Here is a 17598-nt window from a genome sequence, read left to right on the forward strand (position 1 = left end):
TATGGCTGTTACGCTTTTAATGGAGGAAGGTACAAAATGCATCAATGCAAAAGACTTACATACTCAGCAGTGATTGATTTAAGTTTAGGAATACACAGTGTTTGACCTCAAAAACTAGTTTGCTGCAACCTAAGATAATGAAAGAGCTCCTTAAGTTTTTACCCACTACCTTTATTACTAAAGGTCTAAAAGGTGTCTGGGGAGACTAAAAGAAAATAAGGCTTTTTTCAGCAGTGGTTTAAGAATTCTAATGAAGCTGTGTTTCCCAAAAGGGCTTTCTAGATGACCACACCACAAACTTTAAAAGTATTTCCAATACCATACAGGCAAGCTGAGTGGCTTAATAGTTTAAAGGCCTGGAAAGCAGATATGGTATCTCAGAAAATTTAAACATTATAAATCCCATTTTTCACCTACAGAGAAACTTTTTAAAGCATGGACATGACTTTAAGGATATTGAGAAAACATCAATAGTTTTCATAAAGCTTCAATAAACACCCCAAGGCACAAGTATTCAAAACGGCCTGTTCACTAAAATGTTTACTGCATTATACTTTTAGAGGTTCAGGTATGCTATGCTTGCAGTGAAAAGACATTTAATTTACTCCTAGTTAAAAGCACCATGTGTCAAGCTAAGCTTCCATATACACAGGATGCACCAATAACCCTTAGGATAATGAATAGTTCAAGTACTGCATTTCCAACATGTTGCCTTTTGCTCTTTGATTAGTTGGCACTGGGGCTCTTTTGCCTGCAGTTCTTCAAAATATATTGAAAGGTTAAGACTACCAGAATATCATCTTGAAGTAATACAGAGCCCTTCTAAAAGAGCTCACTAACCATTAGAGAAAGAAAATTTGCCAGCAGCTGAATTTCTTTCAAAAGAATAATATAGAATCTGACATGTAAGCTAAAATGTTTTGTAATTAATTCAAAAACTGCTAAAATTGTTGATACATATTTTGGTTAAGAAAAAAATCACTATATTCTCAAAGTTAATTATTTGTGTGAAATATACTATATATTAAACTGAAGAATCATTTCTACGACCAATGGAAGAAAACCCACAACAAGGAAAGCATCTAAAGAAGGGTAATCAAAAAGGGAAGTTAACTAGCTTTAGAATATAACAACACACTTTCATTATAGAACTATTTCATTTTTAAAACTACAGTGTTTTAATGGACTAGTAACAACCCAATCTAAGGAGTCATGGAGGCTTATGAAAAAGACCTATACAAGATGCTGTGTTTCTAGTGTTGTGGTGAACTAATACTTCTGTAAGAAGGAACCAAATCACCTCAGCATCAACAGCCTTTTTCTCTTACACAGTAACTCAATTTGATGACATTTCCCTTCACTAGTTCAAAATCACGCAAGGAAAGGAACTAAGCTGACTGGTCAGGCCCAGAAACAAAATGATTTGGCAAGCTGTAGTCACTTGGCTCATGGAAATGATAATCTGCAGAAAAGTTGCTTGACTCGAGTACTTCGTTCCTTCACATCTGTAAAGAAAAGTCCACAGATAAAGAGTCACGTAGGATAAAAAATTTCTTCCTACCTTAAAGCACTGACTCGTTTCTTAGTATGCTACTAGAATCCACACATCAGGCTCTGAAAATTCCCGATAGCTACATCATCTTGAAGGTCACTTTCAAGTATGTCCTACTTATTTCATAAAGCAAGTTCAAGTGAAAGACATGAAACTTTATGATCTCCCTCTCTCCCACTCTCATTTGCCTAATATACATACCATTAATAGGAATATGGTTCAGTGGGCAAAGTATGAATTTATATAGAAGACAAAATATTTACAAGCAGTCAAATCTGTAATATTTACATTTGTGGCATGTACCCACCTGTAGAGGAGTTCGATACAACCACTTTTCTTTATCAACTTTAAGCTGCATACAGGCAAAGAGATCGCAAACTGCTGGGAGGCCATAACAGTCTGGGCGAAAGTTATGTTCCTCCTGTAGGGGTGAATTAAGTAATACTTCCTGTAAGAAGACAAAAAGGGTGGGTTGCTACAACTGAGAGGCATGAGACCAGCTTAACTCATCTTCCAAATAGTTTTCCAAATAGTGTAGTGTCTTAAAGAATAATATAAATGTTCAGCATTCTAATAATCCAGAGCAAAGGTGACAACTATTTTCTCTACCCCTAAATCTTCCATAAATAGCAATAAAACTGGCTGGCTTTTTTTCTTTCCTGCAGGATAGGGATTGGGGACCTGAAATATGCATAAAAATTTCAGTCTAAATAATCATAAATCCTCCATTCTGTTGCTAACATGGCACCAAAATTAATATTTAAGCCAAATTTAACATTTAATGTACTTAAGGATCAGGGCCACTTGCAGGGTTTGGGATTAAGGAAGTAAAAAATCTATTAAATGTATTTCAAATGGTGTTGTTTTGATGTCTGTGCCCACCTTAGCCTTCTTTCGAAGTAGCCACTTGTCTTCTGAGGATAACTGGCTGAGGTTGCCTGTATTCTTTCCTGGCAAGACCCAGTCAGCTGTGTTAAAGGGATACCAGGAAGTAGCCACGGAGCTTGTAAGATTTTGTTTGCCAGCTCTGTCCTCAGTATTAGGCACTTCTTTGGGTCGTCCTTCTTTGCATGAGGGTATGATGAGCCACTCTGACAAGGGACTGGTCCTTATGACTTGGAAAGAATCAGCAATTCTAGAAGGAGTCATTGCCTTTGGTGCCTTAGCTTGTTCTGTTGCCTCTTTTCTGGAAGGACAGAGCCACATATTCAGGGAATCTATACACTTCTCAGATTCAGGTTTTGGTTCCACAGGTATACCATTTTTATCTTTTCCTTCTTTCTCCAGCAGCCATTTACAGAGAGCTTCCTTCTCACAATTTTCATCACACACGCACTCTGCAAAGCTTGTACAGGGCTCATTGGCTTTGCAGACCTCCTCTACTTTATATGGGTTCTGATGGTTCTGGACAAGCCAATCCTCAATAATCATGCTGGGAGTGGACAAAGGTTTCTTGGCCTCCATGTGATCATTCAGGCACTTCAGATTGCCTAGGTTTTCAATCTCCACACCTTTGGGCTGGTTGCCCCGACAATTGGTACAGGAATCAGGCTTGAAAAGCCAATCATTCACACTATAGGACTCCTGGAACACCTGGAACAAGAGCTTAAACTTCTCAGTGGTTTCACAGCTGCCATTCCCAGGCTTCTCTAGGTTATGGGATTCCTGGGGAGTCACCAGCCAATCGGAAAGGTCCATCTCATCTTGATCAAGAAACTCCAGATCTCCAACATTTTCAATATCAATGGAGTAAGGACTGGTAGTAGAAGAGCTATTACACTTTTGGTAACTTGGTTTTTCAGGAACTTCTTGTTGTTGACTCTTGTGGAGCCAGTTTTCCAAGCCATTTAGGTTGCCCCACACATTACTGAAGAAATTAAAGGCTCTGTCAGAAGCCTACGCGAAAAGTACACAATATTAGTTCACCAGAACATTATGACTGCTTTGGAATTCAACAATGAAAGAATTCTATTTGCATATTTACTGCATTGCTCTCAGTGTTTCTAAATGTTAAGTATACAAAGCTAAGAGACAAGGGATTTCTCTGTTGTGATATTAAAATACATATTTGAGTACATAAAAAGTCTAATTTTCCGCAGTTTTAAACTGAAAAATATTAGAGGCAAACTAAGAGAAGCGTATGTAGCATATTTGATAGAACAGAAATAAGAGATAAGTTAGTTCCACATAATATGCCTCTATGAATAAAGAAGACAAAGATGAGCAAAGGATATTAGAAGTCATCAAAAAAGGCTAATAAACATGAGAAATATTCAACGTCCTTAGTAACCAAAGAAACTCAAAACAAAATTAAAATGGTTATTTTGTATCAAATTAAGAGAAAAACATAAATGACAACCACTATTACAGAAGTTTCAGGTAAGCAAGTACCCTCAATACTCTGCTGGTGGGAGTATAAATTGGTATCAATTTCCTGGGAAGCCAAATATGTATCAAAAGTCACTAAGGGTATGTAGAACTGTAACAAAGAAATGCAATTTCTAGGAATTTACTCCTAAGGAACTAATCAAGAATGTACACAAATGATTAGCTCCTGGATGTTTAAAGGAATTTTGTTTACATCCAGAAAAACTGGAGTTTAAGTTATAGCCAATCAATGAAATACTATATACTATTAAAGATTTTATGGAAGAAATATATTCATGCTCTATTAGTGAAAAAAATCTGCTAGCCGAAAAATGAAGTACTTAAACAAAAATGTTAATAGTGGTTGTATCTGCACATTGAGATTATGGGTTTGTATTTCTTTACATAGTTCTTTGTTTTCTAAACTTTCCATAGAGAAGAGGTGTCACTATTGTACTAGTTATTTAAAATACATATTTCCAGACTAGAACTAAAAACTAAATAAAGACATATACTCTCAGTAACTAATCCCATTTGCTACTATATCTACCTCAGAAACAATAAAGCAGCAACACACCTGATTATTCTCCAAGGTCTGCTTTTGGGTAAGCCAGTCCTGGAGGTTGGTGCTGGGTGTATAAGGAGCCTCACAACCACAGGCAGGTTTGTTTCCAAGAAGCCATTCACTGAGAGGGACAGCTGTGGTGGTGCTGCCTGCTGACTTCTGCTAATCACACAATATTTTGCTGCTTAACAATGCAGGTCAAACGTAGTACAAAGTTCACCGAAAAGGCAGGGGACCTAAGCTCTCTAATCTTGGCTTGCCACTGAATCTGCAAAAGTCAAATGATTTCCCAAAGCCTCCATTTTCACAATTATGAAACAAGGACTATTATTTATCTCCAGGGTTCTTAAAACACCTAGAAACCTATAATTGTATTGCCTTTAGAAGTAAATCATCTCTATGAATTATAAGAACAATCCCCAAGAGAAAACCAACCCAAACAGAGAGCTAATGAAAATTTCTTATGAACTAATTGATAACAATTACTTGTGCTCTTACTCAACACCTATAAAACCTCTATTCTGACACTCAATCTCAAGAGAAGCTTTTAATTGCATAAACTAACTCATTACCACTGGTGCCTTTTTTTACAAATAAATGATATTTAGTCAAAACTCAAAAGAAATATAAGCCAAGTAATAAGTCAATTATCAGAAACAAAATGACATCTTACCTTCTCTAGCAATGGGATATAGCCTCTTTTCTCCAGGTAGGGCCCAACATTTGATGAACTAGCATTAGCCATCAAGTGTTCAGGAATTTGCTATAAAAGTAAATTAATCGTGTTTATTAACATTATACTTTTATACCAAAAAAGTTAAACTGTAATTCCTAAATTTTAAAAGTATTAAGCAAAACATTACCATTTCATTTGAATATTCTTCACACTAAATTCAATGACCTACAAAGTGGTTATCAAATTTGAGAATTCTCTTTACTGTACAATTTTCATCACATAAGAAATCTTCGCCAGAATTGGTATTACTACTTTTAACAAGACCCAAATGAAATCATGTTTGGTGCTTTATTAAAGACCATTCAAGCTATAGATTTTATAATATGTCAAAGGTATTTAAAGATATATAAGATGAATTCTAGAAATTATCCCTCAGTCAATACCACATTACAAGAACTACCAGTGTTAATAGTCAAATGACTTACTCAGAACTTGAAATTTCTAGTTTATCAACTTCTCAAGAAAGCCACTATTCAGAGTAAAAATGCGATGCTTTTAATCCCGCCTATGAGGCTACGACCTAAGAAGTGCACTGTGAACCGTCCGAGATCTATATTACTCACAATGGTCTTAAGGGACCCAAACGTGGTGATGGCCTGGCGCAGAGCAGTTGTGTCTGCTTCAAAGAGTAGGACAGTCGAATCTTCAGGTTTGAGGGTCAAACTGCCCAGTCTGGAGAAAATAAATAAAACCTGGCTATAATCTTAAGGACTATCTCTTTCAACTTCTCCAAAACAAAAGCCAAATTGTGAATTATTTGAAATGATTATACTTTTCTAAGAATCTCTACCAAAGGTAGATAACTTAACCATGTACCAAGTATAATATTAAATACATAAAGCAAAATGATCTTATCACAGGAACGCAGAAGTCATGTTAAATCTAACACATGCAACAGGTTACAAAATTGCCAAAAATCAAAACAAACAAAAGGGTCTTTACCTCTCCAGGCACACGGAGACTTGATTGGCTAGATCTTTGTTTTGGGTGCACTCCAGTTGGTGAATAAGACAATTGAACTGGCCCAGTAACTATAAGAAAAATGAAATCATCTAGCCACAATGATACTAAAAGCACCAACTGTATCCAAGTTAATAGAAAATAGCAATTGAAAGTAAACTTTTATCTGATCTATACTAATGCTACATTACAGGAAAGATAGTCTCTGCAAACCAGAAACCATACTCCAACACATTATAGCTTTGCAGCCACCTTACCCAGTAGAGCTGTTGGGCCTGCTGCTCAAGTGTTTCCTCTTTAAGCTGATAGATGAGATCTACCTGTTCATACAACCACACCTCACGGCTTCGAAGGCATTCCAGGTGACGGCTTATGCAGCTGTGAATCTGGGCTTTGACCTAGGAAACACATATATATTAGCTCTACTAGTGTTATAAACCCAAAGAATGATATTTCCCACAGAGCAGTGAGGTTCTTAAACTTTTGGAGGTCACAAATCCTTTGGTTATCCAATGACATCTACAGAGCATATCCCAGAAAAATGCATATACTCAAAATTTTGCCTATAATTTCAGGGTTTAGTATCCCAAAGACCACCCATGGAACCAGCAAAGTCCCATGGACCCAGTTTAAGAATTCCAGCCATAAAGGCATACCTAAGCTCTAACATCCTCTTTTAATACCTCTTCCTCCTAAAAGGATCAAGTTTATTTTGGGTATCCTAAAGTAATCAAGAGAAAATACAAGGATATATCATGTAAAACTGATGCCCCTCAGTTTTCCATATAATTTGAAAAGCTATAATTTTACAAATTTCTAAGTATAATAAGACAAGAGTATTAATTTAATAGCCTTTATCTCTTTTCTCAGTAGAGCAATGTACCACTACATGTCAGTAACCAGAGACCACCAGGATAGAAGGTTTAAGTATACACTAAATTTTCTGGAAGCATAAACAGTGATTCAAAAGGGGGATAAATACAAAAATCCTAAGGAAAAAAATCAAAACAGCTATAAATTACCCATGAGAATCCACATTAGAAACTATTTTAATACGTATCTTTCTGTATAATAAAGTTGTATTTCAAAGTCATGTAATACCACTTGGTTTACTCACTAACAGAATACTATTAAACCAATAGAATAAACATATTTCATTCTGGCTTGCTCTAACAGACCAACATTTACAACTATGCCACTACCAAAACCATGCCACTACCAAGTTAAAAGATGGTAGGGAACAGGCTACAGTGCCATCCTTTATGCATCAAGGACACTAAGCACTAATAGCAGTATACTGCTCATTGGTTTTGTCATATTTTTATTGATGGCAGTGCTTGGCATACAGACCATACAGAGGAACAATCAAAAATGTGTACTGAACTAATTCTCTAAGATGATACAAGGTTTTCCAGACTTTTCTAACAAGTGCTTTATTTCCCTCTGGAATCAAAGGCATCAACATTTCAGGCAGACCATGTGAAGCATGGGATGAAACTTCTTGGTTGGCACTGAGAAGCCCTTGCCCATGCTCAACCATATGCTAGAGTCTAGACAAGACAAAAGAAAAGCACGTGTCACACCTCTCGCAAATTATCTTTAATCTGCTGTTCAGCCCGCAGAACTCCACCAATAGCAAGCTCCAAGTCCCTCCGTGCATCACAACACCTCAAAAGGGGTTCTCTGCTACTGGAGCCATTCTGGTCCTGTGAGGTACTCATCCTGCTCACTGCTCCTTTAAAAGAAGAAAAAGAAAAGAAAAGAAAGAACAATCCAAATTGCACTATAATTACAACCAAAAACCACCTTTTAATCATTCCGCAAATGATCATTCCAACCAACTCTCAATTACTAACTACTTAGATTACTTCCAACACAGACTCTGGCACACATACTCTTAATATTGCCTCCTCCCTGCCCACCACTATTGTGTTCCTGCCATAAAATTCTATGCATCTACTTTAGTGCCTTCTTTTTCATATTGTAAGCCACCTGTTTTAAGTATAGGCAATACTGTACACTTGGTGCACACTGTAGGGACTTTGAAAAATGCTTGCGTAACACAAGTGTTGGCTCAGATTTAGAGAGCTGGAGTGACACATTACCACACGCTGATTCACTCTGCACTTCCATTAGTTATATAAGCAAGGCATGTTTAGCTGTCTTTCAAATGTATTAGCCAAATCTCACTTGTGTCAAATTTCCCACTCTTAGGTCCTCACCGTTGTTTGAAATGCCACAATGCCTGGCACAATGTAAAATTTAATCAATAAAATTAAATTAAAAAGTTGCTTCATAATGTCAAAAACCCCAGAGCTCTAGATTATATGGGAGACATTCAAACGCATACAGTGCTGACTGTATTATTAGATCCCTCAAGTAACTCTTCGCAATTCAATTGCAAGCACTATACAACTGCCAAATAAGACCAAAATACGGCAAAAGTACACAAATTGGAATGTCCTCTTATCATCTATGAACAGAAGGTAGGATGAGATTTAAAAGTTACAAAACTGATTTCCCCCTGCCCACACACACACATACTTATCACATGTTTTCAAATTAAAATGAGTGTTATCCTTAAAAACAGTGATCTTGTTAAAGGTTTTTACAGCCCATCTGTCAGCCACTAAGAAAACGTGTTTCATTTCTTTATAGCCAGTCCCAGGGTGCTTGTCCCTTTGCTGCCCTTGGCTCTGCCCCTCCTCTTCCTCCTCATGGGGCAGTCAGTTTCCATTGCCTAGATCCCAACTAGGGAGCTGTGGAATGCTTTGCCCTCTTGTACTGTGGTGAGAAGGAAACCCTCAGCCAAAATCAAGAACTCCACCACAGGGTGTGAACTCAAAGCACAATGAGCTAGCTTTATGAAATGCCCAATCAAAAGAGACCTGTTTGAGCTAACTAGTTCATAAGGCCATTTTCAACGATTCATCATTTGTTTCAGGTTCAAGCGCCAGCGTAGCAAGCATGATGGTTAATATACTCTGGGGTCTGACAAACTAGAGTTCCAGCTGTATTTGCATGCTTGACACCCATGAGCTATTTACTTCTCCAGTCTCAATTTCCACTGGTAAAAAAAATGGAAAAAATGACAGTAGCTACAAAGGGCTGCCGTGAAATTAAAGTAAGATCTTATCTGCCTTTAAGTACCTAACCCAGCCTCTGCTCACTGAACTTTAATACTGCAGTTGTTACCGTTATTAGGTTTAGCTGAGTTAAAGGGACCTCAGGAACCTCCACCTTTGGACTACAGAAAGCAGCACTGATGATCTGAAGTGAGAAGGCTCTAACTTACAATCATTTAGCCATTTATTAACCAAGTAGGCACACTTTTGCTAGTTTTCTTATCTGTAATAAGAATGTACCACATCAGTTCTAATTCTAAAATTCAAATCAAGAAAGACTAAAAATGTCTTTTCATATTCACCTTTACAATCCAAACTACTGCCCTACCACTTTCTAAAGAGGACTGACTGCCTTAAAGATATATTTTTTGAGACAAAGTTAAGTTTAAGTGCTTTCTAAAACTTCCCTGTTCTAGGGTTCCTGTCCTCTAGGTATTGGGAGAGGGGGAAGGAGGAGGGAGAAACACACATATCCCTCAAACAAAGCTCCAAGAACCTGGAGCTGTCCTCAAAGAAGAGTTCTATAAACTATATATGTCGTATTTGCACCATGCTCTGCACAAATCTAGTTATCAAGTCTGAAGATCATGGAACTCAGAATTGAGCAAAAAAGAATTGCGCAACTTACCACAGATGAAGCTAAGTCATTATCATATGGTTTAACCATAAAATTTCCAGAGCTCTGACCCTCTTGTGACCAAAACAAACCACAATTTGAAGTTGAAAAACACTTCACCATCTCTTTAGTACACTACTCTCATTTTATAGATGAAGCCACAAAGACCCAGATAGTTTAAATGACCCACCTAAAGGTCCACAGCCTTAACAGGTAGATTTGGGTTCTTAAGGTCTAGTTCTGGATTCTCTCACTCTGACCAGTTCTTCCATTAGTGTATTATCACTCAAATTATTTGTATTTGTCAGCACTAGAGTTTAAAATTAATATTCCAAAATTATCATTCCAATTAACATTCAAATAGTAGCCTCTGGGTTACTATTGGAATAACCTCTATTAAGATTCTCAGACCATTTTCACAGTCCTCAGTAAATTATGACAATTTTTCAGACCCTTCTCTTTGGATAATGCTAACAAAATAAATAGTACCTTTGCATGTCAGAGTAATTAAAACACTTCCAAGCACCTGTGCCAAGTATGAAGGACAGGAACAAGAGCCCTGGGTTCTGATCTCACATCTGTATGATGACCACTCATAGTTCCATTTGTCTGTCTGAATGAAGGCAGGGAGATCATCTCTAACTGCATTCGAGCTCACTGTTTGTCCCCCTTCCCATCTGTCCCTTCTCTCCAAAAAAAAGATGTCCTCTTTTTATTTATTTTGTGGCAACCAAATCATTGCTAGAAGCCCAAGCCTTTAAAAAACAATTCAAAGGAAAAGTATGTGTTCTGTGGATTACTAAATTCGAAATACTAACTGCCAATGTGGTTATCTTTGATGAGGCGCTATATATTTACATACATAGGTGTAGAGATATAGATATACACACACATACATACACACACACATGTATATTAAACCGTTTGTACAAATTTTCAAAAAAAAATTGTGAAATAATTAATCCCGCGATTTTACCTTGAGACATTTACTTCACATGTTCCTTCAATTTAAAAAATAAGCTTTTTCATTATCGTAAAGATTATGTATATCTTATCTCAGCCCACTTTTAATTCTTTATCAAGACTAGTTTCTGAAATTCAGGATCTGATTCTCCCGTCATTTTTTTAAAACCACGCAAAGATAATGCCTGAAGAGACTTAAAATAAGACAAATTCACGACAGCATATTTTTAGATTGTTTAACACCTCAGAGCGTACTGCGCTCAGATTTGTCCACTTTATACAAGTAACCACGAGCAATTCCAGCACATCAACTTTCAAGCAGTAACTGAAAACTGAACACGAAATTGGCCTTTACCATCTAATGCTAAGTAAGGCTTTTATAATTCAAAAGCCAAGTGACTCATGAGACTTTCCAAGTTCCCCAACACTTTCTAAGAGCGCAGTCACCCTACGAAACCTTCGGCGGTCCCTGGAAGCCACAGTCGCGCATTCACGCTCAGCTTTCGAGCTGGCACTGTCACCGCAAAGCACGCATGCGCACAGAACGGCCGCAAGGCTGGACGGCCCTCAAAGATCCCGTTGCGGTCCTGGGCTGCCGGACGTACCTCGAAGGCCAGGTCCCCGCTGCCCGACTGCTCCGCAAGCCCGAGACTACTTTAGACAGGATCTAGGTGAAGAACGTCCCGGAGCCCCTGGGTTACACTCCGCTCACGCGACTGGCTACGGCCACCGGCTGCCGGGAGCGCGCACGTCGAGGGCGGGGCGGAAAGTTCCACCCACACGGCGCGCACTCAGCCCTCCCAGCAGCCCAAGGTCCCCTAGCCTCCCGCGCGGCGCGGGCGTGGCTTCACAGCAGACTGGGTTCGGAGCTGGGCGCCTGAATCCACCACTCCGCAGCTCCTCCTCGATAAAGCCAGCTCGCCAAGCCCCGACAGGTGCCAGCGACTCCTCTCCAGCCTCTCCTCGGCCCACCTACCTGCTCCAGCGTTTAGCCTGTGTCCATCCCCCTCTGTGCCCCAAATCGTCAAGACGTCTATGATTTAAGGATTTTGCTGCTATTCACTACAGAGAAATAACAAACCAGGAACAGTCAGAGACCTTACCGAGTTATTATTGGAATGTTCCTGGCCAATACCTTACGACTCCCTCTTAGATTACCACTGTCAGCCTGGCTGGGATTCAGCCCTCGGATTTTGTTTTAGGCTCTCCGACATCTTCTCACATCTGTGACCCACTTCTCTACCTGTTGTCCTCCCCCGACCCCCACCCCGGTCCCCCGTCTCTGTCTGTCTGCCTGTCTTTTGCGCGCGCGCGCTCGCGTTCTCTCGCGCACGCACGCACACACGCCACAGGGCCTCACTCCTGTGCTGCTTTAACATTCATAGATGCTTTTTCATTCAACAAAAGTTAACTGAGCACCTAACAGATGCCAGGGACTATATACTAGGTGCCGAGAATACACAAGTGAAATTGAGAGCCCTACCTGTAGAAGCAGTAATACATAGAAGAGGATGGACTCAAGAACTAGACCATTTGGGTAAAAACCTGGCTCTGCCACTTAGATGCTGTGTAACCTTAGGCAACCCACTTAACCAATTTGTGCCTCAGTTTCTCATCTGTAAAATGAGTACAATAATAATGGAACCAACTCAACAATTATATGAATTAATATATGTAAAATGTTTAGGGCAGTGCCTGGCACACAGTAATTCCTGTCTGATGATCATCATGCTTGTGGTACTTCTTGTTCCGTGCTCTTTCTCCAAAAATAATCCTTACAGCCTTCATATCCAATCTGGACAGAAGACAAATTACAGACATCACTCATTCTCTTTCAATTAATTTTTTAAATGTAAAATACTTGCTCTTGTCTATGCATATGAAGCTAGTTTGTATATAGTAAAAGTTAAGCAAAATCACATGACAAAAAACAAAGTGAACACTAAAAGCCATCACCCTCAAGCACCCTTCAGATTTCACACAAACAGTTTGTGAAGGTGCCTGCTTTATATGCACAGTTGCTGGGATCCGATTCAGACATTCCTTATCAAAAATAATGAGAAAACGATTTCTTAATTCAAAATATTTTCATTGGATAACATATTTTAAGTTACAAAAAATAAAAAACCACAAGACATACTTCAATAATGAAAAGTAAAAATTTTATGGCCTCCTTTGTACTTTAAGTCAATGGCTAGAAAGGAAGAATTTTCAGTATATTAAAATATAACTAATGCCAAGAACTTTCATCACTCTTTTATGTGCCCTTATAAAATAGTCACAATAGAAATCAGTTGAAACTTTGTTGACCATCACCTACATAACCAATGGTCTCTATGCCTTCTTTAAAAGACCCTGACCAACGCTTCAGCACACGAAATGCTCCAGCTCTCCCTCATTTGAATTGCCAGTTGTACAATTACCAGGTCAGCTTATGCCAACTTTAGCTGTTACATTACAATAATGATGTAATTTATTAAATTTGGCATAAATATAAAAAGACTGGGGAAAATCATAAAAATCTTTTAGAATTCTGCATTCAGACCACTTTGCAGGCACCTGTTTACTTCCTTAAGCTGCATTATTTGCCCCTGGATCCTTATAAAATGTTTAGGTTCTAAAGGGGAAAATTTTATAAAGCATTTTACCTCTCTTCTGCTTCAAGATTTCTATGCTGTCTCAAAACAAGAGAACCATCTATTTCCTAGTAGATCATCTCATCTAAAGAGAGCATAAAAAACTCTCCAATGACTCCACCCTTGCCTAACAGGATACAGTCCAAATTTCTTATAAGAGCAATAAAGTTCTCTATTTTCTGGCTTTAGCCTGACTCTCCCATAGTCTCCCCGGAGTAGCTCCCAAACCATGATCTGCCAGACAGCTAGCTGTTCCATGCATAGTCAAGGTTGGTTCACCTTGTACAGCTTGGTTCTCCCAGCTCTCTGCCAGCAATGCCAGTTCCTTCCCTGCTCCCCAGCTGTCCACTTTTCTGACTATGCTCAAGTCACAGCCACTACTAAGTCTTTACTGACCAAGCACACCATTCCTCAATAGTTTTGGCCAACAGAGTTAGCTGTTGCTTCCTCTGGCCCACTGCAATCTGTATGTTTCCAGTATGACTCCTGTAACGAATGTTATCTATAACATGTTACCCTGTTACATGTCTTCCTCCTCAGCCTGAGAGCTCCCCAGGAGAAGGAACCACATCTTATTTGGCTTTGTAGACCCTAACACTAAGCAGACAGCCTGGTATCAGTATCCTGGCAACCCCCTGCACATGTGCTCTACTGAACTGACATAAAGAGAATGGTGTCCCTGGAGTTGTGCGATTTTGTGGCCCTAAACTCAACAGAGGCTTAATACATCTTTGGGAAGTGGATGAATAAATGATAAATGCTTAAATTAAGACCAGCCACAATAAGTATGGTATAATTCTGCTTTAAACATAGATAATCAACTTGCTGTCCCACTAAGGCCTGCAGTAATTCAGGAAGGTTTTTCAGAAGCGGAAATGTTTCTAACATAACTATTACTTTTAGTTTTTTCAAACAAGACAAAACTGGCAAGGGTGTTGCCACCGAAACCATGATTCCAGGATAGACACTGAGATAAAGTCTGTCTTGATGCTAGACCAGTCAAGGTTCAGCTAAACAGATCCACAAGCACCTGCAAGTTTGTCAGTTAAAGGGAAAACATTACTGGATCTACAGCAGCAGATTTTTCTCAGATTTTGCAGTGCCACATAAATTCCAGCTGATATCACAGAAGTTTGGTAGGCTTTCAGAATTGGGGTCCTGCCCTATCTTCAACTTGAAAGTTCTCATCATAATATAGTCAAGTATAGAAAAACATGTTATTTACTTACCATCAAAGTAATACCACTTTATCCCTGATTTTATATGATAAATATCTTGTGGTTTTCCCCACATAAGTAAACAAGCAATAAAATATTTTCCCTCCTCTAAAGCCTGAGGGACTAGCAATAATGCCAAAATAAAAGTCAATATATACCGAACATTATGTTTTTATGAAATCTGTACTCGTCCAAGTATTAAAAGGCTTAACTTCTTATCTATGACCAAACAGACAAGAAAAAAGTTTTAATCTATTTTGTTAGCTATTCACTGCTTCAATAAATCAAATTGTTACATTTAGTTACTAGGATTTTATGTATTCATTCAACAAATATTTATTGAGTACCTAAGCTGACACATACTGTGATCGTCCCTAAAGACATACTGGTGAACTTGGCACTTAGAGAATTTGTGCTGATTCACAAAAAAATTAGCAGACAATACTATTTATTGTAGGTAGAATGAATCAATGAATGAGCAAGCATCGCTATGCTTATCAGTAAAAAGGAGATAATCAAGCCACCTCTAGGGATTGCTGGGAGAATTACATGAGGCTATGTTGGCACACAGAGGGAGGGAAAAAAAAACATTGTCTTTGCGTTTCCACCCAACAGGCTAGGAATGCATACATTCTCGGCCCGTTCTGAAAAACGGGCCCCTCCTTGCTCCAAGAGACGCTGCCGAAAGCGATCAAAAACAAAGAGCTGTTACACCCGAGGCCAGAGGAAGGTGAACAGGCAGAAGGAGGTGGCCCCGGAACGAGAGTGTCGATGGCCAGAGAGAGGGCAAGAAGGTGGGCCCCAGGCCAGGCGGGTCAAGAGAGACGCCGGCCCCGCAGCGCAGGCCCAAGCCCGTCACGCAAGCAGTCACGATGCCTCAGTCCAGCCCACGGCGTCAAAACCGAAGCAGGCGCGCCCGCTGATTCTTACCAACTCCAATGCAACTCAAGGCGATCCGAGGAGACCGTATGTGAAGAGACACCACCAGACCAAAGGCCGAAAAGCCGAGTTCTCGCGAGAGTACAACCTTCCTCCCAAGTCTCACACCACATGTCTAAGAATCTCGCGAGATCTCCTCTAGGGGCCACCCCAACTCCCCGCCTGCCTTTCAAAGGGTGCGGAACGCAGGTGGCGCACTGTCTCTTAGGCTGTAGGTCGCTGTCCTTTTGCCTTTCCTGAATGAATCAGATTAAAGGAAACAAACATTTGTTGAAAGCAGACACTATAATGAGGAATACCCTAAGTGATTCTCTCACACCAAATGCCCTTACAAGGTAGATATTATTTAGCCTTAACGTACAGATGCAAAAATAAATGTCAGAAGACATAAAAGGACAAACACTACATGATTCCACTTCGATGAGTTACAGAGTAGTCAGATTTATAGAGACAGAAAATAGAAGGGTGGTTACCACAGGCTTGGGGAAGGAGAATTATTGTTTAATGGGTATGAAGTTTCAGTTAGGGATAGTGGGAAGTTCTGGTTTATGGTTAGTAATGTTTCACGGCAATGTGAATGCACTTGATAGCACTCAATTGGTTAATTGGTAAATGGTTTTAAAAAAAATAATAAAATGGTATATTTTATAATAATTTTTTAAAACTTCGGTAAATAAATATCAGAGCTCACATTTCAAGCCACATCATCTGACTCCAAAGCACATGTTTATTTGCACCACATCATAGGACGCAGGTGTCTACACTCCACATCCCACCACTCTGTACCTCCCCCTCACAGTCTGCCCAGTGTGGCATTGTCTACATTGGAGTTTTGTTAGTTTGTGTCGTGACAAGATGTTAAAATAGGACTCTTTCTGTCTCTCTTTTGACAGAGGCCCCCATACTCAGTGCTAACTGTATCCTATGTTTCCCAGCAAGGTGAGGACCATCTAAGTAGGATTTACAGAGGAGATGATTATGATAGGGTTTTATGAAAGGGGAGCTGTGGAGAAAGAGGAACAGTAGGAAATGTTGGAGAGGCCCACAAAAGCCCCATGAAGAAGTAATCACCCTAAACACTGCCACAAGCTGAAGGAGCCAAACTGCATCATATCCTTAACTCTCCTGTCCCCCATTCCCTTTTCTACTCAGATGGAGATTCACTGAAAGTGACCAAAGCACATTTTTATTATCTTAAGGTGACCCAAAAAAACTAACAGGCTCAACTAGTCCAATAGCACGTTTGAACAGATAGGATTAGAGGGCAGAGGAGAAATAAAGCTCTTTACCAACTGCCCACAGATTGTTCAACAGAGAATTGTTTGCTTGTGTGTAATCTGACACGTACACACACACCCAACTCCAAGCCCCAGGAGAGCAGAGACCTTGTCCCTCTGGTTCATTGCTATATCCCCAGGCCCAGAGTACTAACTGGCCCAGGCGCTCAGTAAAGACGTGTTGAGTGAACAAATGTTCTCTAACACAGAAGCAAGAGATGATCTGCACTGTCACTGTTTTAAGTTCCCCAGTTTTGGGGTGGTCTGTATGCAAGAGACAACTAATACTGGAGCCCCGCATCCAAGCCGTTCTCCATCCACATGCCAGAGCACCTGGCCTTTAAATACCCCATCAGGCTGCATGTGGTCTCAGAGCTACTTCCAGGCTGTCCTGCTCTAACCTGAAGAGTTATATGAGGGGCACAGCATGGAAGGACAGTCACTGAAGAAGAGGAAGGAAAGTTAAGCATGTAAACCTCAAAGAATATAAGAGATCTGATTTCATGTTGAAGACACATTTATTTTTTGAATTGTTCACTAGATAAAGGGACACCAGGGCATCAGAGTCCAGATATATCAGAAGCCACAGAAAGAGCAGTGCCTGAGTAGACACTCAGATGCATAATCATCTACTGGAGTGTAGGG

General features: G+C 39.5%; 1 protein-coding gene across 4 annotated transcripts; it reads right to left on the reverse strand.

Moving 5' to 3' along the window:
* NCOA4 (nuclear receptor coactivator 4) lies at window positions 1-15797 on the reverse strand. Of its 4 annotated transcripts, none has more exons than XM_006916935.3 (10): window positions 15668-15797; window positions 7764-7915; window positions 6438-6578; window positions 6163-6251; window positions 5784-5892; window positions 5158-5247; window positions 4497-4643; window positions 2435-3448; window positions 1860-2000; window positions 1-1505 (listed from the first exon to the last, which is right to left on the reverse strand). In XM_006916935.3, the coding sequence occupies exons 2-10, from the start codon at window positions 7899-7901 to the stop codon at window positions 1500-1502; spliced, it is 1875 nt and encodes a 624-aa protein (XP_006916997.1). In that variant the 5' UTR covers window positions 7902-7915; window positions 15668-15797; the 3' UTR covers window positions 1-1499. The 4 variants fall into 4 exon arrangements, with proteins under 4 accessions (XP_006916997.1, XP_015448737.1, XP_015448735.1 ...); XM_015593251.2 differs by having other exon boundaries at window positions 4497-4646; XM_015593249.2 differs by lacking the exon at window positions 15668-15797 and adding an exon at window positions 11490-11640 and having other exon boundaries at window positions 4497-4646.
* Window positions 15798-17598: the final 1801 nt, after the last annotated feature.

Source organism: Pteropus alecto, unplaced genomic scaffold (assembly GCF_000325575.1).
Source record: "Pteropus alecto unplaced genomic scaffold, ASM32557v1 scaffold287, whole genome shotgun sequence".
Taxonomy (NCBI): domain Eukaryota; kingdom Metazoa; phylum Chordata; class Mammalia; order Chiroptera; family Pteropodidae; genus Pteropus; species Pteropus alecto.